Consider the following 25,770-nt stretch of genomic DNA (forward strand, 5'->3'; position numbering starts at 1 on the left):
TATACTCAAAGCTTAACTTTTTGTAAGTCAAATGGATTTCATTTTCTTTCATCCATTTTGTAGGCGAGATGGTCTACAATGGCATTCACTCCTCTGCGCCTCCATTAACTGTGAAGAAAACCATCATTCTCCAATGCCCTTCAGAGTCTCACACCTGCTTCTCACATGTTGGGTTTTCTTCATCAGCTATTTACCTTTCCTTCCTGTGTACACTGCCACTTTGCCTCATATCAGAAGCCATTCCTCTTTCTTCTCCTCTTCCCTTTAATTGCCTTCTGCTGCTGCTGCTGTTAAGTCGCTTCAGTCGTGTCCGACTCTGTGCAACCCCATAGACGGCAGCCCACCAGGCTCCGCTGTGCCTTCTAGGCATAGGTTATTAGCTTATTGGAATTATGTCGAAGGACAGAAACTGGAGAATGTTCTGAGAAGTTCACCTTTGAATATATGCACAGGCTTTCCCTGTTCTGATTGTTTAGGCACCTTTTCCCTTATTTCACCTATATTCAATGTGTTTGAGATTGTGTATGTGCTTTTTCCCTTATTTAACCGCTATTCATATGTTTTAGATTATTTATGACCTGATGTGAAGATGAGTGACTTCATACTTAATGTTGAGACTAATTAATGGATGTTGATAATGAGAGAATGCAGTGGGAATGATACTGAATTAATATGGGCCTACTGACTTTACCTCCTGACACTAAAAGGCTCCTGGCTCTAACATCAAAAATACCTTGAATCTCACTAGCCCATCGTTGCTATAATCTGATGTTGCCATGTTCTCTGGCTGGACCACTCTACCAGTCAGTCTGGTCAGTCAGCCTCACTGGTTTCCTTGTTCCGACTGCCCCTTCATTGATAGTCTCTTCTGGTGACAGCCAGGGTGATCTTCAGAAAACTAACACAGAATCACAGAAAACTAACCATTCTAATCACATGGACCACAATCTTGTCTAACTCATAGGGCCACCCAAGATGGACGGGTCATGGTGGAGAGGTCTGACAAAATGTGGTCCACTGGAGAAGGCAATGGCAAACCACTTCAGTATTCTTACCTTGAGAACCCCATGAACAGTATGAAAAGTCAAAAAGATAGGACACTGAAAGATGAACTCCCCAGTTTGGTAGGTGTCCAATATGCTACTAGAGATCAGTGGAGAAATAACTCCAGAAAGAATGAAGAAATGGAGCCAAAGCAAAAATACCACCTAGTTGTGGATGTGACTGATGATAGAAGCAAGGTCCAATGCTATAAAGAGCAATACTGCATAGGAACCTGGAATGTTAGGTCCATGAATCAAGGCAATTTGGAAATGGTCAAATAGGAGATGGCAAGAGTGAATGTTGACATTTAGGAATTAGCCAACTAAAATGGACTGGAATGGGTGAATTTAACTCAGATGACCATTATATCTACTTCTGTGGGCCAGAATCCCTTAGAAGAAATGGAGTAGCCACCATAGTCAACAAAAGAGTCTGAAATGCAGTACTTGGATGCAATCTCAAGAGCGACAGAATGATCTCTGTTTGTTTCCAAGACAACCCATTCAATATCACGGTAATCCAAGTCTATGTCCCAACCAGGAACACTGAAGAAGCTGAAGTTGAATGGTTCTATGAAGACCTACAAGACCTTTTAGAACTAACACCCAGAAAAGATGTTCTTTTCATTATAGGGGACTGGAATGCAAAAGTAGGAAGTCAAGAAACACCTGGAGTAACAGGCAAATTTGGCCTTAGAGTACAGAATGAAGCAGGGCAAAGGCTGATAGAGTTTTGGGAAGAGAATGCACTGGTCATAGCAAACACCCTCTTCGAACAACACAAGAGAAGACTCTACACATGGACATCACCAGATGGTCAACACCAAAATCAGCCTGATTATAGTCTTTGCAGCCAAAGATGGAGAAGCTCTATACAGTCAGCAAAAACAAGACCAGGAGCTGACTGTGGCTCAGATCATGAACTGTTTATTGCAAAATTCAGACTTAAATTGAAGAAAGTAGGGAAAACCACTAGACCATTCAGGTATGACCTAAATCAAATCCCTTACAATTACAGTGGAAGTGAGAGTTACATTTAACGGACTAGATCTGATAAGAGTGCTTGATGAACTATGGACAGAGGTTCATGACCCTGTACAGGAGACCATCCCTAAGAAAAAGAAATGGAAAAAAGCAAAATGGTTGTCTGAGGAGGCCCTACAAGTAGCTGTGAAAAGAAGAGATGTGAAAAGCAAAGGAGAAAAGGAAAGGTATACCCATTTGAATGCAGAGTTCCAAACAACAGCAAGGAGAGATACGAAAGCCTTCCTCAGCGATCAGTGCAAAGAAACAGAGGAAAGCAATAGAACTGGAAAGAATAGAGATCTCTTCAAGAAAATTAGAGACACCAAGGGAACATTTCATGCAAAGATAGGCTCAATAAAGGACAGAAATGGTATGGACCTAACAGAAGCAGAAGATATTAAGAGGTGCCAAGCATACACAGAAGAACTGTATAAAAAAGATCTTCATGCCAAGATAATCATGATGGTGTGATCACTCATCTAGAGCCAGACATCCTGGAATGTGAAGTCAAGTGGGCCTTAGAAAGCATCACTACAAAGCTAGTGAACGTGATAGAATTCCAGTTGAACTATTTCAAATCCTAAAAGATGATGGTGTGAAAGTGCTGCACTCAATATGCCATCAAATTTGGAAAACTCAGCAGGGGCCACAGGACTGGAAAAGGTCAGTTTTCATTCCAATTCCAAAGAAAGGCAATGCCAAAGAATGCTCAAACTACCGCACAGTTGCACTCATCTCACATGCTAGTAAAGTAATGCTCAAAATTCTCCAAGCCAGGCTTCAGCAATACGTGAACTGTGAACTTCCGGATGTTCAAACTGGATTTAGAAAAGGCAGAGGAACCAGAGATCAAATGGCCAACATCCACTGGATCATGGAAAAAGCAAGAGAGTTCCAGAAAAACATCTATTTCTGCTTTCTTGATTATGCCAAAGCCTTTGACTGTGTGGATCACAATAAACTGCGGAAAATTCTGAAAGAAATGGGAATACCAGACCACCTGACCTGCCTCTTGAGAAATCTGTATGCAGGTCAGGAAGCAATAGTTAGAACTGGACATGGAACAACAGACTGGTTCCAAATAGGAAAAGGAGTACGTCAAGGCTGTATATTGTCACCCTGCTTATTTAACTTATATGCAGAGCACATCATGAGAAATGCTGGGCTGGAGGAAGCACAAGCTGGAATCAAGATTGTTGGGAGAAATATCAATAACCTGAGATATGCAGATGACACCACCCTTATGGCAGAAAGTGAAGAGGAACTAAAGAGCCTCTTGATGAATGTGAAAGAGGAGAGTGAAAAAGTTGGCTTAAAGCTCAACATTCAGAAAACGAAGATCATGGCATCTGGTCTCATCACTTCATGGCAAATAGATGGGGAAACAGTGGAAACAGTGGTGGGCTTTATTTTTCTGGGCTCCAAAATCACTGCAGATTGTGACTGTAGCCATGAAATTAAAAGACGTTTACTCCTTGGAAGGAAGTTATGACCAACCTAGACAGCATATTAAAAAGCAGAGACATTACTTTGCCAACAAAGGTCCATTTAGTCAAGGGTACGGTTTTTCCAGTGGTCATGTATGGATGTGAGATTTGGACTATAAACAAAGCTAAGTGCAGAAGAATTGATGCTTTTGAACTGTGGTCTTGGAGAAGACGCTTGAGAGTCCCTTGGACTGCAAGGAGATCCAACCAGTTCATCCTAAAGGAGATCAGTCCTGGGTGTTCATTGGAAGGATTGATGTTGAAGTTGAAACTCCAATACTTGGGCCACCTCATGCGAAGAGCTGACTCATTTGAGAAGACCCTGATGCTGGGAGGGATTGGGGGCAGGAGGAGAAGGGGATGACAGAGGATGAGATGGTTGAATGATATCACTGACTCAATGGACATGGGTTTGGGTAAACTCTGGGAGTTGGTGATGGACAGAGAGGCCTGGCGTGCTGCAGTTCATGGGTCGCAGAGTCGAACACAACTGAGAGACTGAACTGAACCGAGCGTGATCTTTCTAAAACATGAATCAGATCACACAGTGCCTCTGCTTAGATTATCTAGTACTTTTTCAGTGTAGTTAGAACAAAATTTCAAGCTTCCATTCATGACCAACTATCCTCTAGGTGTTCAGGCCAGCTGCCTACATCCTAGCTCCTTATCTCACTGAGGTCACACTCCCCATGGATTGCTGTGTCTCTGGCCACACTGGCCTTCGGTCCCTTCCTCTGGAACATCAGCACATTTGTCCCAGCTGTTCCCTTTCCCCGACATCCTCCACCTGACGACTTCTGCACAGTTATCTTCTGGTCATTCATGTTTCCACACAAATGTCACCTCCTACTGGGGCCTCCAACATGCCATATAAAGCACGCATGCCACCACTCCCCTGCCTATCATTACATAGCTTGCTGCCAATTTTACTTTCTTCCTAAGCACTAGAACTACCCAAAATTATCTTACTTGTGTATTCTCTGCCTCTCACTCCTCACCAGGTAACTTCCCTAAAATCAGGGATCACATCCCTCTTGTTCTCTTCTTTATTCCTACCACTTAGTTCTGGCACACAGTAGGTCCTTGATAAATATCTAGTAAATGAATATATACGTACATGTAGTATACTATGCACATTATCTGGGTTTGTTTTTGTTGTTATAATAACCCTGAGAGGCAGGGAGAGGATTTCCATCTTTTATATAGATAAGGGCTTCCTGGGTGGTGCTAGTGGTGAAGAACCTGCCTGCCAATGCAGGAAATGTGAAACACGAGTTCGATCCCTGGGTTGGGAGGATCCCCAGGAGGAAGGCATGGCAACCAACTCTAGTTCTCTTCCCTGGAGAATTCCATGGCTAGAGGAGCCTGGCAGGCTCCATAAGGTCCATAAGGTCTCAAAGAATTGGACACTGAAGTGACTTAGCATGCAAGGAACTTAGGCTCAGAAAAGCCCCAGGGTTTGCCCAAGGGCAGAAAGCAAGCAAAGAGTAGGGCTGAACTAGATCCCAGAACTCTGACCTGAAGTTCGGTCCTTGTAACCAGAGATCCCAAATCCTTGTCTGTGGACTGGCTGCCTCAGAACCCCCAGGACACTTGTTAAAAACATAATCTGTCCTGCTATATATAAAATAGCTGCCTCGCTATGTAATAAAAACAACTTTGCCAATGGGGAAAAGCAGGTTAGGGACCAGAGAGTTTCAGACTCACAATTACCAAGTTATTTTTCCTACAGGAATTTTAATAATAAAGGTGGTTTTATAGCTGCAAGTGTATAGCTATAAAATTCAAATGTCACTGAATTAAATCCAGCTCTTAATTAATTACATTGAGCTTTTGCTGAAAGTAACAACTGTGCATCCTGTCACGAGAGGCACTTTTGTTAGCACAGGCTACTTAGGTGTTATTACCTTCATTATTAAGACAAAGTACAGAGTTACTGAAGCATTTACAGTTAACAGAAGTTTATACTGAACACGATTCTTCTTAATCATTGACCCTATTACATCTATTAGAAAAAGCACAGTTACCAAAGCATCTACAATTGATAGAAGTTTATATTGAACATGATTCTTCTTAATCAATTGAACTTCCTACATCTATTACAAAAGCTTGTACAAATTATTGAGTCATACAGTTAGACCTTCTAAACCTGACACTCAGGTGGTGGGATGGAAGCTCTAGTTTCTATTTTGAACAAATTCTGAGGCAACTCTGACATGTAGCTAGGTTTGTTCATTAACGAATTGCACTGTGTTACTTTTTCTTGAGACCTGGTGAGAGCTGAGGTTTTTTTGAAAGCCCACTAGTTCAATATTAGAAAATTTCAGGTTGAAAACATGCACTCCAAAGTTCACTGCAGCACTATTTACAATAGCCAAGGCATGGAAACAACCTAAGCGTCTCTCAGCACAGGCATAGACAAAGAGGATGTGGGACATATTACAATGGAATATTACTTGGCCACGAAAAAGGACAAAATGGCATTTGCAGCAACATGGATGGGCCTAGAGATCATTATACTAAGTGGAGTAAGCCAGAGAAAGATGAACATCACATGATATAACTTCTATGTGGAATCTAAAAAAAATGAACACATTTTCAAAACAGAAACAGACTCACAGGTCTTGTAATCAAAGTTAAGGATACCAAAGGGGAGATAGGGAGGGAAATGAGTAGGTAACATGCACACACACACATACATGTATAACTGATTCACTTTGCTGTATACCTGAAACTAATACAACATTGTAAATCAACTATATTTCAATAAAAATTTAAAAAAAGAAAAAGGAAAAATAATTTAAGTCCACTTTCAATCACCTAGATAGATACCTAGTGATGTGCGTACTGCTGAGAAAGGCCACGCCTGTGTTTGTGCTTGATTACAATCCCTTCAGCTGCTGCTGCTGCTGCTAAGTCGCTTCAGTCATGTCCGACTCTGTGCGACCCCATAGATGGCAGCCCATCAGGCTCCACCATTCCCGGGATTCTCCAGGCAAGAACACTGGAGTGGGTTGCTATTTCCTTCTCCAATGCATGAAAGTGAAAAGTGAAAGTGAAGTCGCTCAGTCGTGTCTAACTCCCAGCGACCCCATGGACTGCAGCCCACCAGGCTCCTCCATCCACGGGATTTTCCAGGTAAGAGTACTGGAGTGGGGTGCCATTGCCTTCTCCGCTAGTACTACTTTAATTATGGAAGTTAATTAGAGGAAAAAGATAGATGCAGAGACGGAGTGAAATGATAAATTATACATTTGTACTAAGACAATGTTAAAGAAGGTCTGACCAAAAAGACTTTTACAATGAGCAAAACAAGACCAAAAAAAGAGACTGATTCAGGGAGCTGGTATATATACCTGAGCAGACCCTGGGCTAGAACTCTCTGTTCCCATAGCATGGGGCACACACCCTGACTGTTGGAGCTGATGGGGCCACCTGAGGGAGGGTGCAGCCACCAATGTCTCTGGCCAGATCCAGAGAAGTGATAGGGGGCATGGACAGGACAAGGACCAATGTTTTCCTTTCAATAAACAAAAACATTATCCTAAATTAAAAAAAAAAAAAAAAAGAGGCTGAGCTGTAGTCATGGAATGTCTGCAGTGTGGGTGGAGCCTCACTGTTAGGACCATGTTCACCTGTAGTCCGGTCATCTCTGCGGGTCAGCATCAGCTAGCAGAGTACAAGTGTATTGATTTTTGGAAATTGTCAGGGCTTACAGATCACTCTTTCATTGAATCTGCAAACTGGTCATATATATAAATAAAAGAAGAACAAGGAAATAGAAACAAAGGCAAGCGTTTCAATTTATCACAACCAATATAAAGAAGCAAGCCTCTTCAAGAGTCAGAAATAGAAGCATTGAAAGAATCATTTCCTGTAGACCTCATGAAACTGCTTAGCTTTTGGATCATGGCTCCTGTTGAAAAGAGATGGAACGGGGGGTCCAGAGCCTCCGTGGTAAGCAAGGGCAGCCCTGGCACGAGGGTGAACCTGCGTTAGCTAACACTTGCCTATTGATATCCAGTGATGTGGGGGAGTGCCACCTTGGGCCGCCTTTACAGTAGAGGCGTTCGACCAAACAGGCACTGTCCTGACCTGGGAGGACCGGCAGCTGGAGAGACAGGCAGGGACGGATGAGCAGCCCCGGGAGCAAATGCTTGGAACTGTTAATACATTCCTGTGCATAGTCTGGGCTCTGGCTCACGCCTCTTTCCCTCATGTGTGACTCTGGGTAAAATCAAAATCCAGTGGGAAAAAATCTGAATATATGTGCTTGAAAAATATCTTTGGCCCAGTATAAAGGTGATGGAGAGAGGAGCCAGCGGAGATGAAGTTTTCTTGTTTGAGTGCAGCCAAGTACAGAGAGCATTGAAAGCAACTTTTTCTCAGGTCTGAAGTCCAGGTCTCTGCTAACAGCAACTTTGTTTTCAATAGCACGATGGCAGAGACAGATCTATTATCAACCAAATCCTTTTCTTTTCCTTCCTGGGCACACAGTTAGGTCATTTGTCAGCCTCTCTGCAGTGAGATGTGGGCAAGGTGCTGGTTTCTAGCAGATGAAATGTGAGTAGAAGTCAACTGTGCCATTTCTTAACCCAAACCACAAAAACCCTCTTGTGAAATAATTTGTTTTAGATGTTAGGTGAGTGAGAAAAAAAAATCTGTTTTAGCCATCATATACTTATGGTTTGGTTTGTTAAACAAATAGAAAAAAGGGGCCTAATAAGCGCACATGCTAATTATTCCGTGTTTAATCTTCTTTCCCGTCTTCTAACATGATGAGCCACAAATGGCATTTGAAAATGGTTCTCTACGATCCTTAGCCATCAAAAATAACAAGGATCTACTGTATAGTACAGGGAACTATATTCAATATCTTATAATAACTTATAATGGAAGAGTCTGAAAAAGAACACTATATATATATATATATATCTGAATCAATTTGTGGTACACCCAAAACATTGTAAGGCAACCATACTTCAGTAAAAAAATAAAAATTGAAAAATGAAGAGGAAAGAATGAATTGTACTTTGAACCCTTCAGATTCTCACTGTTGAGTAAGAGGCAATCTAACCCAGGAAGTGTGCCTGTGTATTCATTTGCAAGGAGAATGAGAAGACTTGTTAAAGGTGACGGGGAACCTGGGCACTAAAAGAAACCAGGACTGCAGGAGGCAGGTTTGGAGACAACACAAGAGCTCTGGGAACGATGTAAAAATGGCAAATAGGTTTGAGATGACGGTGCTTAGCGTATGGCAGAGTCCTCCTGGAGCACTGCTCAGATAGAGATTCTGGGTCACACCCAGGAGGGCATGCACGTTTTATCACTCAGTCTCTCTGGGACCCCATGCACTGCAGCCCGCCAGGCTCCTTTGTCCATGGGATTCTCCAGGCAAGAATGCTGGCTGCTGCTGCTGCTAAGTCACTTCAGTCGTGTGAGATGTTACTTCCTCCTCCAGGGGATATTCTCAGCCCAGGGCTCGAACCCGTCTCCTGCAGTGCCTGCACTGGCAGGCTGGTTCTTTACCACTGAGTGACCCGGGAAGACACACTCAGGAAGACTGAGCAGCAGCAAAAGAATGGGATAAATCCTGATGCCTCCAGGGGGCATGGGTGTGAGAAGTGGTGCCTACACGGCAGGTGTTCACACTCCATCCCTCAATAGCTGAGTGGCCTCGGGAGAGTTATTTAGTCTCTGTGTACCTTCGTTTTCTACTTCTATGGTTGCTGAAAGCAGTAATGCTTGTAAAGCTGTTTGCACAACATGAGATCTAAATACATGCTAGCTATCATCAGCATGATCCCTGGTATGATAGACGGCAAAAACACTGAGGAACAGTGTCTGGAACTTTTGATAAACCAAGAAAACACACAGAAAGGACAAATGTAAAGAAAGAAAGAAAGGAAAAAACAAGAAAGAGGAGAGGGAACAAATCTTTCAGTGAGAAGGAACTCGGGTGTCTCTATTTTGGAGAACTGTGAGGGTTTCAGGCTAACCAGAAGAAATTATTTTCTCCTAGGGCTTCCCTTGTGGCTCAGCTGGTAAAGAATCCTCCTGAAATGCAGGTGATCTGGGTTCGATCTCTGGGTTGAGAAGATCCCCTGGAGAAGGGAAACGCTACCCACTCCAGTATTCTGGCCTGGAGAATACACAGCCCATGGGGTTGCAAAGAGTCGGACATGACTGAGCGACTTTCACTTGGCTTCTCCTGAAACTAGTATTAGTCTCTGGACAGACACAGTGTCAAGTCACATATTGGAGACCTCAGAAAGTATCTACTTCCAGAGAAATTGTGAAACAATGCATGCCAGGGTAACTTGCTGGTGCCCTCATGACTCCGTTCAAGAAAATTGTAGTCAGATCCACAAAGGATCCAAATCTTAATTCAAGAGATAAGTGAATAAGGCAGTGATGCCAAATAATTTAAATATTTGCATTCACAGCAGTAAGGTGTTATAAATTTCATATGCTTTCACTATCTAACACTAAGAAAACTGTATTTTTCCAGATTTAATCAATGCATAATGCCTTGTAATTAGTGAGAATGCTTTAAGGAATGTTAGCCTCTGATTATACTGCAATTATCATAGGTTTCTCAGAAGGGCCACCAGAGTGAAATCTGTGAAAACTCCCTGAAATGAGAATTCTCAGTTGAAGAACTGAAGAACTCATGAGTCAAAATTTAAGGGACCACAATCAACATGAACCTATGAAAGCTTTTCTCAAAATACCAACATCATCTTGTACATTTGAAATCGGTAATGATGTATCCTGATTGTTACCATCTCCTGCTGTCCAGAAACTTTTCAGGGTCTGGCTACCTGGCAGTTTCAACAAGAGTTGCTTTGTTACGGATAACAGTCATATTAAAATGCATGCTATTTTCTTTAGTCTGGGTCTCCTTCCAAGTGCCTTTTACATTTTATAGCTCAGGAATTTTTAACTCCTTCCTGCCCTTCAATCCCTCTTGCAAGGTCTCCTTCACTTCCATTTCCTGCCTCCTGAATCAGTGTTTGTCATTTCAGTCAACTCCACATCCTTTCTCTTCACCAATTCTCTGATGCTTTTTCCCTTCATCTGTAATTTTCGCTAGATTTCATTGCAAAAGCTGTCCTTCTTTGCCATCCAGTTTTCCAGTCTCCAAAAGATAAAGGAAATAAATTTGCAAATGTTAGAATTTTAAGGGGAGTTTATAGCTGGTAGTGGTGGGTGGAGACTACTGTACTTTATTTGTATATAAGAGATTCATAGAACTTTTAGGTCTAAAAAAGACCCAAGAGTGCATCTATTTAAAACCCCTCTGTTTACAATAAGGACACAGGTTTATAGTTCTAAATCTGCTCTTGAGTTTTGTAATGAGACAAATACCCTAAAATCTTACCTATTCTAGTGTTACAATAAGTTTCCCTTTTAGTAGTAGTGAAAAAAAATAAATGTTTCTCTCCCATCCAAACCATTACATGGTTTTACTTAGTGTAATCTAATAAAATAAATTATTATACTTCAGTGACACTCTGACTATGCTGGAAAATGAGGTGTAATATTTGAGCAGAGAATATAGAAAATGTTTGCTTGAACCAGTGGGCACTGTAGCCTCCAGGCTATGTTCAGTCCACTCACATGTTTGGTCTGGAAAGAATTTTTTAAAAATTTGAACTTGTTCAGTTCAGTCACTCAGTTGTGTCCAACTCTTTTCAAATTGCATAAACTGCAGCACGCCAGACCTCCCTGTCCATCACCAACTCCCAGAGTTCACCCAAACTCATGTGCATCAAGTCGGTGATGCCATCCAGCCGTCTCATCCTCTGTTGTCCCCTTCTCCTTCTGCTCCCAATCCCTCCCAGCATCAGGGTCTTTTCCAATGAATCAGCTCTTCGCATGAGGTGGCCAGAGTATTGGGGTTTCAGCTTCAGCATCAGTCCTTCCAATGAACATCCAGGACTGGTGTCCTTTAGGATGGACTGGTTGGATCTCCTTGAAGTCCAAGGGACTCTTAAGAGTCTTCTCCAACACCACAGTTCAAAAGCATCAATTCTTTGGGGCTCAGCTTTCTTCACAGTCCAACTCTCACATCCATACATGACCACTGGAAAAACCATAGCCTTGACTAGATGGAGCTTTATTGGCAAAGTAATGTCTATGTTTTTGAATATGCTATCTAGGTTGGTCATAACTTTCCTTCCAAGGAGCAAGCATCTTTTAACTTCATGGCTGCAATCACCATCTGTAGTGATTTTGGAGTCCCCAAAAATAAAGTCTGACACTGTTTCCACTGTTTCCCTATCTATTACCCATGAAGTGATGGGACCAGATGCCACGATCTTCGTTTTCTGAATGTTGAGCTTTAAGCCAACTTCTTCACTCTCCTCTTTCACTTTCATCAAGAGGCTTTTTAGTTCCTCTTCACTTTCTGCCATAAGGGTGGTGTCATCTGCATATCTCAGGTTATTGATATTTCTCCCAACAATCTTGATTCCAGCTTGTGCTTCATCCAGCCCAGCGTTTCTCATGATGTACTCTGCATAGCAGTTAAATAAGCAGGGTGACAATTTACAGCCTTGACGTACTCCTTTTCCTATTTGGAACCAGTCTGCTGTTCCATGTCCAGTTCTAACTGTTGCTTCCTGACCTGCATACAGATTTCTCAAGAGTCAGGACAGGTGGTCTGGTATGCCCATCTCTTTCAGAATTTTCCAGTTTATTGTGGACTCAGTTAAAAAAAAAAAAGGAGAAATTAAAAAAAAAAAAGTGTGTGTGTGTTTTTTTGGTTTGTCTTATATGGAAAAATTGGAAGGTCTACCAACATTAGATTTGTGATTTTCTTGGGCTACAGTCCACGGGTCACAAAGAGTCGGACACGACTGAGCAACTTCACTTTAACTTGGCAATAGAAAGGTAAAAACGAGCTCTGCCCTTCAGATAGGGTGTGGTACTGTCCATACTCTAATCCTTGGAATCTGTGACTATGTTATATTACAAGACAAAAGGGAATTAAAGTTGCAGTTGCAATTAAGATGGCTAATGAACTGACATTAAAATAGTGAGATTATCCTAGATTATCTAGGTAGGCCAATCTAACCATTTGAGCTCCTAAAATTAAAAGAGGGATACTGAAGAGCTTGTGGGAGAGAGGCAATATGAGGAAGACTCAGTCTCCAACTGTTAGCTTTGAGATGGAGGAAAAGGGCCAGAAACTAAGGAATGCAACAGCCTCTAGAACCTGCCAGTGGCACTCAGTTTACAGTCAGCAAGAAATCAGGGATCTCAGTCCTAGGTCACAATGACCTAAATTCTGCCAACAATCCCAATGAACAGGAAAAGCATTTTCTCCTGGAGTTTATAGAAAGAAGTGCACCCCTCTGACACCTTGGTTTTATCCTGGTAAGACTGCTGGACTTTCGGCCTACAGAACTCTAAAACAAAATATTTGTGTTTTAGGACTCTAAATTTGTGGTAAATCATTAGGGCAAAATAAAAGAATAATATGCAGGCCATATACACTGCCTATATCACCAAAGTTACTACTTTGACAAAGAAGATGTATAAACGAGTAATAAGCATGAGAAAAGATGCTCAACATTGTTAATCATCAGGGAAATGTAAATTTAAGTCACAATAAATGGTCACTTTACATCCACGAGGATAGCTATAATTAAAAAAATAGACAATAACAGATGTGGTGAGGATGTAGACATTGGAATCCTTATACTGTTGATGGAAATACAAAATGGTGCAGCTACTTTGAAACACAGTTGACAATTTTTTAAAAAGTTACACATAAATGCCATACAACCCAGCAATTCTACTCTTAGGTATATACACCCAAGAGAAATGAAAAGGTGTCCACACAAAAGCTTGCACATAAATGGTCACTGCAGCACTATTCATGACAGCCAAAACCTGGAAATAATCCCAATGTCCATCAACTAATGAGTGGAAGAAAATGTGGTATATTCATACAATGGAATACTATTACTCCACCACAAAAAGGAATGCGGCATACATGTCACAACACGGGTGAATCCTGAACACATTATGCCAAGTCACTAACAAAGGACCATGTAGGACCCCACTTATTCAAAGTATCTGGAATAGGTCAACCCTGGGATTTCTTTGGAAGGAATGATGCTAAAGCTGAAACTCCAGTACTTTGGCCACCTCATGCGAAGAGTTGACTCATTGGAAAAGACTCTGATGCTGGGAGGAATTGGGGGCAGGAGGAGAAGGGGACGACCGAGGATGGGATGGCTGGATGGCATCACGGACTCGATGGATGTGAGTCTGAGTGAACTCTGGGAGATGGTGATGAACAGGGAGGCCTGGCGTGCTGTGATTCATGGGGTTGCAAAGAATCGGACACGACTGAGCGACTGAACTGAACTGAACTGGAATAGGCAGGTCTATGAAGACACAGTACACTAGTGGTTACCGAGGCCTGGAGGACATGAGGCGACTGGGAAGTGATGGCTAAGAGGTGTGGAATTTATTTTGGGATAATGAAAATGTTCTAAACATTTGAGTGTGGTGATGAATGTACAACTCTGAATGTACTAACAGCCACTGAATTGTATACTTTGAATAGCTGATTTGTTACAGTATGTGAATTACACTTCAACAGTGTTTTTAAGAAAACAACAATCTTGGTTTGTTGTGATGATGGTTATACAACTTAAAAATTTTGCTAAAATATCACTGAATTGAACACTTACAATGGGTGGATATTACGGGATGTAGATTATGCCTCCAGAAAATCGATAAAATGATTTAAATCTAATTTAACCTTTTCTTGAGGAGTCAGGGTCAACAGTGTGACTATTAATTAATTATCTTGCACAAAAAATAAGAAGGGCTTGGTATTTCTTTGCTTTTGTGATTCTGTTTAGTTGGTGTGCCTTTGATATCAATATTGCAGGGCCCGTAGGGTCTAAAGGCTTCCCTGATGGCTCAGATGGTAAGGAATTTGCCTGCAATCTGGGAGATCCAGGTTCAGTCCCTGGGTTGGGAAGATCCCCTGGGGTCTCAAGAGTTGGACATGACTGAGCGACTAACACTAGGAACTAAGGAAGTCTAGGGCTTAGATTATCCTTACCTACACATCCCCAGGCTTCCTGGCTTCCTTTTCCTCCCTTGTTTCAATCACCATTCCCTAAACATATTTTTTACCAATGCCAGTATGTCATTGACATACTGATTATTCAGCTGAAGTTAACGACTTCCCAGGACTCTAAGGCAGCAACCTCTTTTGCATGTTCCACTGCAGAGTCCTGGATGAGGGACCCCATACCTAGGACAGCTGCATGATGCTACAGCCTCTTCAAGGAACAACACTCCAAGGGTATGGTACCTACTTACTCCATGGAAGAAAAGTTATGACCAACCTAGACAGCATATTGAAAAGCAGAGACATTATTTTGCCAACAAAGGTCCATCTAGTCAAGGCTATGTTTTTTCCAGTGGTCATCTATGGATGCAAGAGTTGGACTGTGAAGAAAGCTGAGCGCCGAAGAACTGATGCTTTTGAACTGTGGTGTTGGAGAAGACTCTTGAGAGTCCCTTGGACTGCAAGGAGATCCAACCAGTCCATTCTAAAGGAGATCAGCCCTGGGTGTTCTTTGGAAGGACTGATGCTAAAGCTGAAACTCCAGTACTTTGGCCACCTCACGAGAAGAGTTGACTCATTGGAAAAGACTCTGATGCTGGGAGGGATTGGGGGCAGGAGGAAAAGGTGATGACAGAGGATGAGATGGGTGGATGGCATCACCAACTCGATGGCCGTGAGTCTGAGTGAACTCTGGGAGTTGGTGGTGGACAGGGAGGCCTGGTGTGCTGCGATTCATGGGGTCGTAAAGAGTCGGACACGACTGAGCGACTGAACTGAACTGAACTGAACTGAACTGAACTGAACCTGTCTCACCACCCATCCTTCCCTCATTCCATTGAACAGACGTGGGAATTGCTTTTTCAGGATGTGAGATGGGCTAGGCTAGATTATTTCCTCTATTCCGCTGGGGAGCAGAGAAAGTTAATTCTCCTGCTATACTCTCATCCCTTTCATTTGAATTCTATGAAAGCTAGGCTTCCTCAGTGAGCATGCTACATATCTATACATACTGAGGAAAACTTAAGAATCTTGGTTACTCAGTATTGTAACAGATAATGAGGCCCCTTGATGGCAGCTTGAATGAGTCAATGGCCATTACCCTGATGTTCAGAGCATCACTAGGAACACAGGTAAACTTCTGTGCTTTTCCCTCTGATCTGGTGCACTGGGGCAAATCTTTCATTGCTGGCTGTCACCACGGTGACAAAGTCCTCTCTGAGCCTAACTCTCTATGCAGCAGAATCCTCCCCTGGTGAACAGAGTTGCTGGATGAAGAATTCAGAAATGCCAATTTGAAATGACTTACATTATGAAAAGCTTACAAAACTGCTTGTCTTTATTGCAGCTACTAAATCATAACGAGGAGGGGGCTGAGAAAGGAGAATTAAAAAAAAAAACAAACAGCCCAACTGCCTTTTATTTTTATTTTCCCAGTGAGGTTTCTGTGATCTCTTTATTAGACACAATATGTGTCAGCTATTCAACTCATAGGAAAGCAGAAAAACATGCCAGGAAAGGAGAAATATTTTCTGTCTCTTTCTTCCTGTGAACACTTGGGATGAGCTCATCTGTGTTCTCTCTTTTCAATGAAAGATATGCTCATCCCTCAGCCCCCATCTTCTTCTCATTTTCCATTGATGATGTCAAGCAGGCCTTACAGTATCTCTTTTGTGATCTTATAAAATCAATGACAACCAAATACGTTTCCCTTATGGCTATGACTTCATCAGTGGGCTACACCTGGATGGGCCTCATCTGCATTGGTAAGCAGAGGTCCGCCTCCACTGGTCCAGACTGAAGCAATTTGCCAGGAAACTACTGCTTTCCTTCAAAATGCTGCCTACGCTGCTCGGATCTGGCAGTTTTCTGAGCAATGTTGGCTGAATGCAGAATCTCACTAGTCAAGGTGGCTCTCCAATCTTCGTGCCTTGCTATGCACAACAGAAATTCTCCTTTACCTATGGCTACAAATGCACACAAACTCAACTGTCCTTCAACATGTTAGGTATGTGACCTTTTGGTGACATTCTTAAACTCCTCCCAAGCCGCTGCTACCCTCCCCTCCCATCTACTTTCTGAGCAGTGAAACATCCAGCAAAGCATCCAGTTGAGTCCAGTTTAGGACAGAAAGGAGTTTTGTGCCACTGGGTCTACATGGCCGTGAGTTTCTGGAACCAGGGAGGTAGGTAGCGAAACATTAGGCATCTCCACCCTGAGAGGTACTCGTAAAGTACTCTCAAAATCTTTGGGACTTAAAAGATAAAATCAACACATACTGATGAATTTAGAGAGAAGCAAAGACCATTTAGAGAAGCAAAGAAGCTCTAAAGACAATATTTTACAGGCTTAAATAAGGCAGAGTAGGAAGGTTTGGTATATGTAAAACTAAATGATGTTTCTATATTTAAACAAAAGTTGTAGAGAGTACCAATGGACCTACCATAAACCTGAGCAGCAGAACTGACAACACACTCAACTCAGAGGATGGGGGAACAGGAATAGTCTAATGATGGGCCACGGAGGGTTCATCAGCTCTCCCTTCCTCTCCCATGTGAAACAGTCCTCGTGTAGCCACCTCCCTTGCTCTGAATCCAGGCACACTCCAACCACTTTTCAGATAGGTAATTCAGCTTTCCCCTTGACATTGAGACGTTGAGACATTAGACAGAGGTGCTCTACAAAGGGTTTGTGAGCATTCCAGTCTCTGAAAAGGAATCTCCCCTACTGTAAAAATAACCTGGCTTTTGCTTTATCTTCACAATAATAATAATAAGAGTGAACAAGTATTGAGTGCTTGCTACATGCCAGGCATACTTATAAGCATTTTACATGAATGAAGGCATTTAATCTCCACAAGAACCTTCTGAGTCAAACACTATTATTATCACCATAAGTCAAATAAAGAAACTGAGTCAGAGAGGATGAAGAAGCTGCTCAGGAACATGTAGCTTGGACGTGACAGAGTCAGGTTCAAATCCAGACTGTGAGGCTCTGGAGCCTGCAGGCTTAACTGCCACATTATGCTTGTTCTTGTGAATTACTATGAACAAATTTCCCCACATCTGGTCAATTCAGGTGCATTAGGAAGACCCAGGTATCAAGGGGACACCTGAGTGCTTTGAGCCTCAAAGAAAATCCTTTTTTTTTGGCGGGGGGGCTACATTTATACTGAAGTCGAGGTAAAAAACAAAACACAAAATCCACAACTCTACAATGTCTTTTAAAGCATAGAGGTACTGAGGTTTACCATGAGGGGCTGATCACGAGTGAGTTGGCAGGCTCTACAGTCCATGGGGTCCCAAAGAGTTGGACACGACTGAACTGAGCATGAGCACAAAGACAGAGCTGAACTAGCTCCTAATGGGCTTCTCTGCTGGCTCAGATGGTAAGGAACCTGCCTGCAATGCAGGAGGCCTGTGTTCAAGCCCTAGCTCAGGAAGATCCCCTGGAGGAGGCATGGCAACCCACTCCAGTCCTCTTGCCTGGAGAATCCCATGGACAGAGGAGCCTGGCAGGCTACAGTCCGTGGAGTTACAGAGAGTTGCACACGACTGAGCGACTAACACTTATGAAGTATTGGTTAAGCCAGAAAGTTCGTTTGGCTTTGAGTTCTGGAAAAACCCTAACGAACTTTTTGGCCAACCCAATACTTGCAAATTTTCAGTGTGAAGATGTACAGTGAAAAGTGCATGGATGCAAAGTTGGGCTAATGTTTTACATATTTTAGAATTGATTTCAGGATGTGTTTCATCTTAGAAGAGCTAGAGGAAGAAAGAGAAATATTTATTAGGTGTGAACTATGTGCCTGGCTTTGGGCTCAGGGCTTTGTCACATGTGCAATCTTATTTACCCTCATAACAATCTTGTAACATATGGTTAATTTCACTCTTACAGATGACAAGGAAGACTCAGTGAGCTTATACCCTTTGTTCAAGGTCACACAGCTAACGAACAGTAGAACGGTATCCTTCAGATATGCCTCACATCTCCCCCCACTGCACCCCTTACAACGCCCCCCCCCCCACTTGTATGGTATTTGGGTTGTATCTTATACATGGCTATGCAGGATCTTAATGGGTACATTTGAAGGAAACTCTATCTCTTGATTCTAGGTGGTCACGTATACATCTATTGCCTTCACTAGTCTGTAAGCATCACAGATCACAAAACTCAGGTCTAACTTACTGCTCCACACTGATAATACTTGGCAGAGGATGTGCTCAGAACAGTAGCTGGTGAGTCACTTTAAAACTGTAAGAGTAGACATTGACGTCGGGCTAGGTGATAATCCCAGGTAAAGATACAAATACAATCTTGAAGCAACATCTCCATTTTGATCCTTAACTTTCAGAGGGATTGTCTGACAGACTTGCCAGCAGACCTGAACAGACCCCACCACTGAAGACAAAGATACAGCTCCCTAAGCTCTGGGTGTGGTGTCCGTGAACTACTTCATCGCTCAGCTCCTTCCCTCCTTCTTCCCCGGTGCCTCTTTGGCTGCTCTCTCTCTTTCCTGGCTTTGAACATTTTGGCAGCCTCCAATAGCTCCTCTTCAAAGAGCTGAAGACAAGCCTGATGTTACAATTGCCTTGCTTAATTCCAGACAGGTTTCCATGAATCATATTAAATTCAGGTGAACAAAGGGTATTTAGTCTGTGACAGAGCTGAACCGTATCTGGATAAATATAAACAAGAGAGTTAATCCTGTAAGAGCCACTATTTGCCAGCAGTTGGAAGGCTGTCTGCACTGCCCTGGCCAAGGCAGACTGTGCTGGGGGGCGGGTAAGGCAGAAGAGAATTAACCAGATGGGTGCCAAGCATCTGGACTCTGTACAAAGAGGGGCATAAAGATTATGACTGGAATACATTAGGAACAAAGCAAACATTCTATTAAAAAAAAAAGGCATTAATAATAGTCTGTAATCCACCTCAGGGCCCCTCAGCTGGCCTTACTGTTTGTGGACTTTCATCCTCTCTGCAGAGCGTCCTGCTCAAGGTCCCTTCCCAGACCAGCCTTAGGTCATGGGGCTAGAAATACTGTTGCTAAACAGATATGCAAGGGAGTAGCATGTGTGACTGGAAAACGTGTGACAACATAATCCTGGCGTGGATGGATGAGGTCAGTGTGGGGTGATGTCGGCTTTTCTAGCAACGAATGAATCATCTCACGGGAGCGGCAATCGAAAAGAATAAATACAAACACATGCAAGACACCGCCACAAAGGCCGCGTGGCCCAGACCTGAGGAAGGGGAGCCCAGATTGAAAGCATCAGTGGGGAGACAAGGGGACCATGATCTGGGGGTTAGGAGACCTCAGTTCCCTTCTCCCAGCCACCAGCTAAGAGGCTGTGTGACCTCAGCTTGCCTGGTCGCTAAGAACTGTGGGCCTTGGTTCAGAGTTCAGCTGGTCTCTAAGGTCTCTTAGTTTTAAAGGCAAGGATCCGTCCTATGCAAGGAAGGTTTTATGAAAGTGTCTTACTATAAGACCACAACCTTACCAGGGGGAAAGATGGGAGAATGGACAGTAAGGGAGTTTGGGATCAACATATACACACTGCTATGTTTAAAATGGATAACCAACAAGGACCTACTGTATAGCACAGGGAACTCTGCTCAACGTTACGTGGCAGCCTGGATGGGAGGGGAGTTCTAGGGAGAATGCATATGTGCAAATGCATAGCTGAGTCCCTTTGCTATTCACCTGAAACTATTACAACACTGTTAATTGGCTATATCTCAATATAAAATAAAAAAAATAAAAAAAAAATATATACAAAATTGCAACTGTGAAAGACACTGCACTCTGAATTGCGATTTTCTGACGTGGCCATGTATAGAATGGTTTGCCTAAGCTCTATGGATAAAGGTGAAGTACTGGCAGGTGCGTTAGAGCAAAAGGTTGAAATAAACAGTTGGAGAGAAGAACACTTGTGCTCTAGCCCACAATCACAGAATTCCAACTACCCAAGGGTCTTAAAGTTTCCTTTGTAATAGGTAGGAGGAGAAGTGAAAAGATCATTTGATGACCTTAGGTCATGAGTCATGTTCCCCCACAGACTACTTCCTTGTTTATATCTATGCTCATGCTCGTCCCTGCATCTCTGTTATCAAAATTCTACCCCAAGTCTAAGACTTCTCAGGTAGAATGAAACTGCACCCTCTTTGGTTATCAAAACTTACTTCATTCATTCTATCTCATATTACATGCTATCTTCATTTAATTACAATTATAGGTCACAAACTTCCAAAGGCAGGGAATGGATCTCATTTATGTCTGTCTCTCTGACCCCACTTAGCACGCTGTGGGCACCTACTCAGCAGTTTCCGAATTGAACAGGGGTTTTCACATTACCTGCTAACGTGATGGCAATGGAGACAGAATCATATCCCAAGGCATTTGAGGCATTACAAGTGTAGAAACCCACATCAGCTTCCACAGGTGCCAGGATCTGTAAGGAATCATCTGGCTGCAGAAGAATCCTGGAGCAACAGAAAAGAAATGTAGACCTGGTCAGGTCAGTTGACTCCTTTTTGGCAATGGACATGGGTAAAGCTGGAAGGAACCCCAGGGGATATCAAACAGAACCCTGTTTAACAACAGGCACAAACTAGCCACAATGACACACGGGAAACCAGCCTCTCTTGCCACTTTGTTGAGTGTGATTCTGGAAGCGAGCCCAAATGAGGCGGTTTGGGATTGCTTACGCAGTTTGTTGACTGCTTGGGCTAAATGCTAATTGTTGGAGCAGACAGCCTATGGACACTGAATACGCATAACACCTACACTGGGGGTGAGAGGAGACGTTAGAATGAATGGTGCAGATGGATTCGGGGAAGGCTTCAGGAAAAGGCAAAGTTATAAAGGAAGAGTTATTAATGCTCTGGATGGTGGAAAGCAGGCAGAGCTTCCAGATATGGAGAAAGGCATCTGTTAAGGCTTGGAGGGGGAGAGAGGAAGTCAGAAATCGGTTGCTGACAAGAGGATGCTGAAGGAAGCTGTATGTGTAGCTATGTCTCAATTCTATTGTCTTCATTAGTCTGTAAATATTACTGGGCACAAAAATTAGATCTTATTTATTGTTTCATTTCCCACAATTCCTGGCAGAGGGCCCTCTGTAGAGAAGATGTCAGAAGAATGAAGGCAAAGCCTGCCCATCAGGGTCATGGTAGAGATAATTCTAGAATAATCACCATGGAGTTCAGATACTTTGCTTTACCTGAAAGGGATTATGAGAATCAAATGGTGAGTACAAACTATGAGCTTCAAAATCCACACCTATCTCAGGCTATTTCTTTTTTTTTTCCTAGATGGATGCCATTTCCAAGAAGTACCTTTTATGGTAGTTAAGCAGATGATGACTAATGATGACTTTAAGCTGATGTTATGGCGAGGCTAATGATAACTATAGTGTGTATGTGGAGGTAGGAAATCAAGAAGAGTTGGGGGAGGACTGGATGGGAACTTTAGGGATCCAGTGCCGGACCTGACCGGGCCTTAAGTCAATACATCATTCAATAGCATGGAAATGAGTTAGCGGTGGCTTTGTGGTTCCTGGAGTCTGTCACTTCCATCTTTGTGATTCTTTCCACCTCCTTAGTAATTTCCAAAGCTTCCAACAGCTTCCAACATATGTTCCCCTCATATGTTGGCATCCATCCATGGGACTCAAGCAGGTAAGGGGTTGCTTTTCAGGTAAGGAGCAAAACAATATTTAATGATAAAATTAAGACTAGGATTCAGATCTCCTGTCCCACCAGCAGTCTCCCACCACATGCTCTTTTTCTTCACTATGTCTCTGCTGGGGCCTCTCCAGACTCTATTGGTATGTGTAGTTTGGCGTCACCTCTAGTCAGCTCTTAATTATTCTGAGGTGGGTGACTAGTCTGGCAATGAATCAGGCCTTCTCAAATCTGTTCTCGGCCTTGGAACTACTGCACTGCTTTTTCTTACCTCCTGTTGGAGGAAAAGGCAGGAGAGAGGAAAATCAGGGCTTGCATCAATCCTTGCATCAATCCAATCTCACTATGTATGGGCAGTTCTGGTAACAATGAGGAAGGAAACTGAAATACCTTAGCTAAAGGGAAATTTCTGGATGATTGTGTTTTATACAGTGCCATTTTAGACCATCACCGCTATTACAGGAACAGTCTGGCTTCCATGGCATTGAAGGAGAGCTGAAACTTTGTGAGGGATGACAGAGAGGCGATGAGATACTGTGACTGGACTCATCCACTCATTCATTCACTCATCCACCCAAGTTAGGTGTTTTCTCTCAAAATTATCAATTACACTCTAATTGGTTAGTTTATTTCAAAGAGATAATAAGAGAAAGATGATTGTATAATTTGCTTATCTTTGCTAAGCCATACAATATTTGGATAATATCTTTTTTTTTTTTAGTAGGAATCTTAATGGATGCAGCATGGTATTATTGCTAAATCTTTTCACGTATTCAGGCTGTTTTAGATTAAAAAAATGAAATGCTGACTTGATGATTTAAAATTTTATGATCTCTCAGGAATATGGATGCCTCCAAACCAATTTCCAAACAGGAATAATCAAAGCGGGCTTGACAAACTGATCACTTAAGATGACTGGACTTGCTATTGTTGCTCAGTTGCTATGTCATGTCCAACTCTTCGCAATCCCATGGACTGCAGCATGCCACTCTCCTCCGTCGTCTATCATCTCCGGAACTCAGTGGATCATTATTCAGTTTTACCATCCTCAAAAGGCAGGGATGAAGATTTGCTAAATTTCCAAGTCTGTTGGGATAGTTGCTTCTCTATCAGAGTTCTATCAGAAGGGGTTCTTGAGAATATTTAGAAGAGGAGATTAGAAGGTAGGTCTTCTGAATTTGATTTTGTTTCTAAGATTTATGTAGCTACCATTGGCATATCCCTTTATTTTTCTACATTTCAGCATATCAATTTCTAAAACCCAGTTGAAGCATGTTTTCCTATCCAGCAGAAGGAACTGTTAAAATGAGGTGTATAAGGAAGCTGCAGACCTCCTCCTGGTATATCCCGTGACCCTTCCATTGGTAATGCTTCACACTGTGATAGAGAATTATAACTGAGGAACGACAGGGGATGAAAAGATTGTGAGGAAGGAAGTGAGAGGGGTTCATGATACTGGCCAATTTCCCACCGCCCCATCCCCCAGGTAATTTATTAGCTTCTATAGTCAGGTCATTCTGTTTTTTTCCCATAGAACTACTATACCTGCCTGATCTCATGCAGAGTGTAAACTCCACTCTCACATCGGGCCTGACCCAACTAACTCCTTTTAAGTGGAGGTAAGCTTACTGTATCAGTTCCTCCAGGCTACTGAGTGAGCCATGATACTTCCTGACTGTATGAGCCTGGAAAAGAACTCACACAAAGTTGGTGAAGAGAACTGGGGAGATCCGTCACATAGGGTACAAAGCTGTAAGGGTCTGAACTAAGATGGGGAAAAAAAAGAGAATTTAGATCTGAATATACAGTCTTCTATTCCACAGACTGCATACAAAGATATAGAAACTAAAGTATTTAACATCATAAAACAGTCTTAAATGTTGTCTTAAGACAAAATCTACACGGGATGAATCTGAATTTCTTGTTTAGTGCATATACTTAGAAATTGCTTGTAGTCATAAAACTGAACTCTTTAGCTCAAGGAGGTATATAGTTATTTGGCATCAAAATCAGGATTTGAAATAGGATTTCTTGGTCCAGTACTTTTTTTCAATCACATCTTTAATATGCCCATAAAATTGGTAGATGGGAGTTTGCAGGCTACCACTAGGGGGAGCAATACTTCTTGAGAGGGCTCCCATGCAGGACTCTCTAGGAAATGTGACAAGGCAAAGAAAAGGGCTTGCTGGAGACTGAGGTTTACTTTAATTTATTTAGTCTGGCATCTAGAGAGAGTGAGACTCCTGGGGAAAAAAACATTTTCTTTGTATTTCAGGCATCTACTCTATTAATTTAACTTAATTTGTTGGTAGCTGATTTCTGTCAGCTTGTATTTAGGTTTCAGGTTTGACAGACCTGTTTTAGAATGTGCAGGCTCAGTAACATAGTGCGGCTTTCCAAACAAAACCATAAAGATTTCTCTGGGGTTGTTTGGGAATTTATGGAATTAGAGACGAGGGGACACGGAATAGGGCATAATTAAGACCTATACAGCAAATGGTCCTATACTCATATTAGGTATATTACTACTCATTGCTTTCCTTCCACACCTACATTCCCTTTTGGTTTATTGGGCTAAAACTTATTGCTTAATTTCTTTGCCCATTATTTTTAGCTAGGAAATGAAAGAGCAGTTTTGCTTTTTTGGGTGACCTTTACTTGTAAAGGTGACAGCCTGCCTTCTCAAGCATTCTACAAATTAAAGACCACCTGAGAGAGTACAAATAATTGTTTCAGTTACACAAGCCTTCATTGTCCAAATGAGTATGTTATGGACAAAGTGCTCCTGGGTCAGTCCTACCAAGCACATGCTGCTTGAGGTGGAGTTCTCTCCTCTGCATTTGCAAGGAGGTTTCTCTGGGTGTCTTGAGGAGAGGTCTAGTAATCTTGTACATGGGGTGGTATCATGATGCCTTCAAAATCCTTGGCTCAGTGGGGATACCACTGTATGTAACTGCCCACTTCTAAAAGTCATATCAACAACCAACCATGTGAAATTGCAGTCGGGGGGAAAGGATTTCCAACTACAGTCAAGAGACATGGACTCAGATGGTGGTCTTAGGCAAGTGTTTCAGCTCTGTGAGCCTCTATGTTCCTTCTGCATACTGAGCAGAATACCTCAGAGAGATCTTGTGAGGATCAAATAAAGGAGTGAGCTTACAATTTCTGAAGAATTATTTCTAAGAAGTAGTTTCTCACTATTTTGTAAGTAAAAAGGCATCAGTTTAAGCATCAGATACATCTAATAAATTAGTAATTTTTAATGGTATAGGTAGGGGTAATCTACATTTCCATTTTGAAATTCCTCCTTGGAATTTCCAGTTGTCAGAGGAAAAATTTCAAGCTCTAGACACAGAAATACTCATTTGCTCCACTGACCATGATGTACCATTTCAAGACTCTCATCCTAACAGATGATTCTTAAACCCAT

At 42.3% G+C, this 25,770-nt stretch overlaps 1 protein-coding gene across 2 annotated transcripts in view; it reads right to left on the reverse strand.

Moving 5' to 3' along the window:
* The window catches only part of ADAMTSL1 (ADAMTS like 1), a 1,105,223-nt gene that overhangs the window by 111,399 nt on the left and 968,054 nt on the right, over positions 1-25,770 (reverse strand). For both annotated transcript variants that reach the window (XM_018051922.1, XM_005683638.3), the window contains one exon: positions 21,013-21,140. In XM_018051922.1, coding sequence (XP_017907411.1) covers positions 21,013-21,140 — 128 coding nt within the window. The remainder of the gene's footprint in view (positions 1-21,012; positions 21,141-25,770) is intronic.

This window comes from Capra hircus, chromosome 8 (genome assembly GCF_001704415.2).
Source record: "Capra hircus breed San Clemente chromosome 8, ASM170441v1, whole genome shotgun sequence".
Classification (NCBI taxonomy): domain Eukaryota; kingdom Metazoa; phylum Chordata; class Mammalia; order Artiodactyla; family Bovidae; genus Capra; species Capra hircus.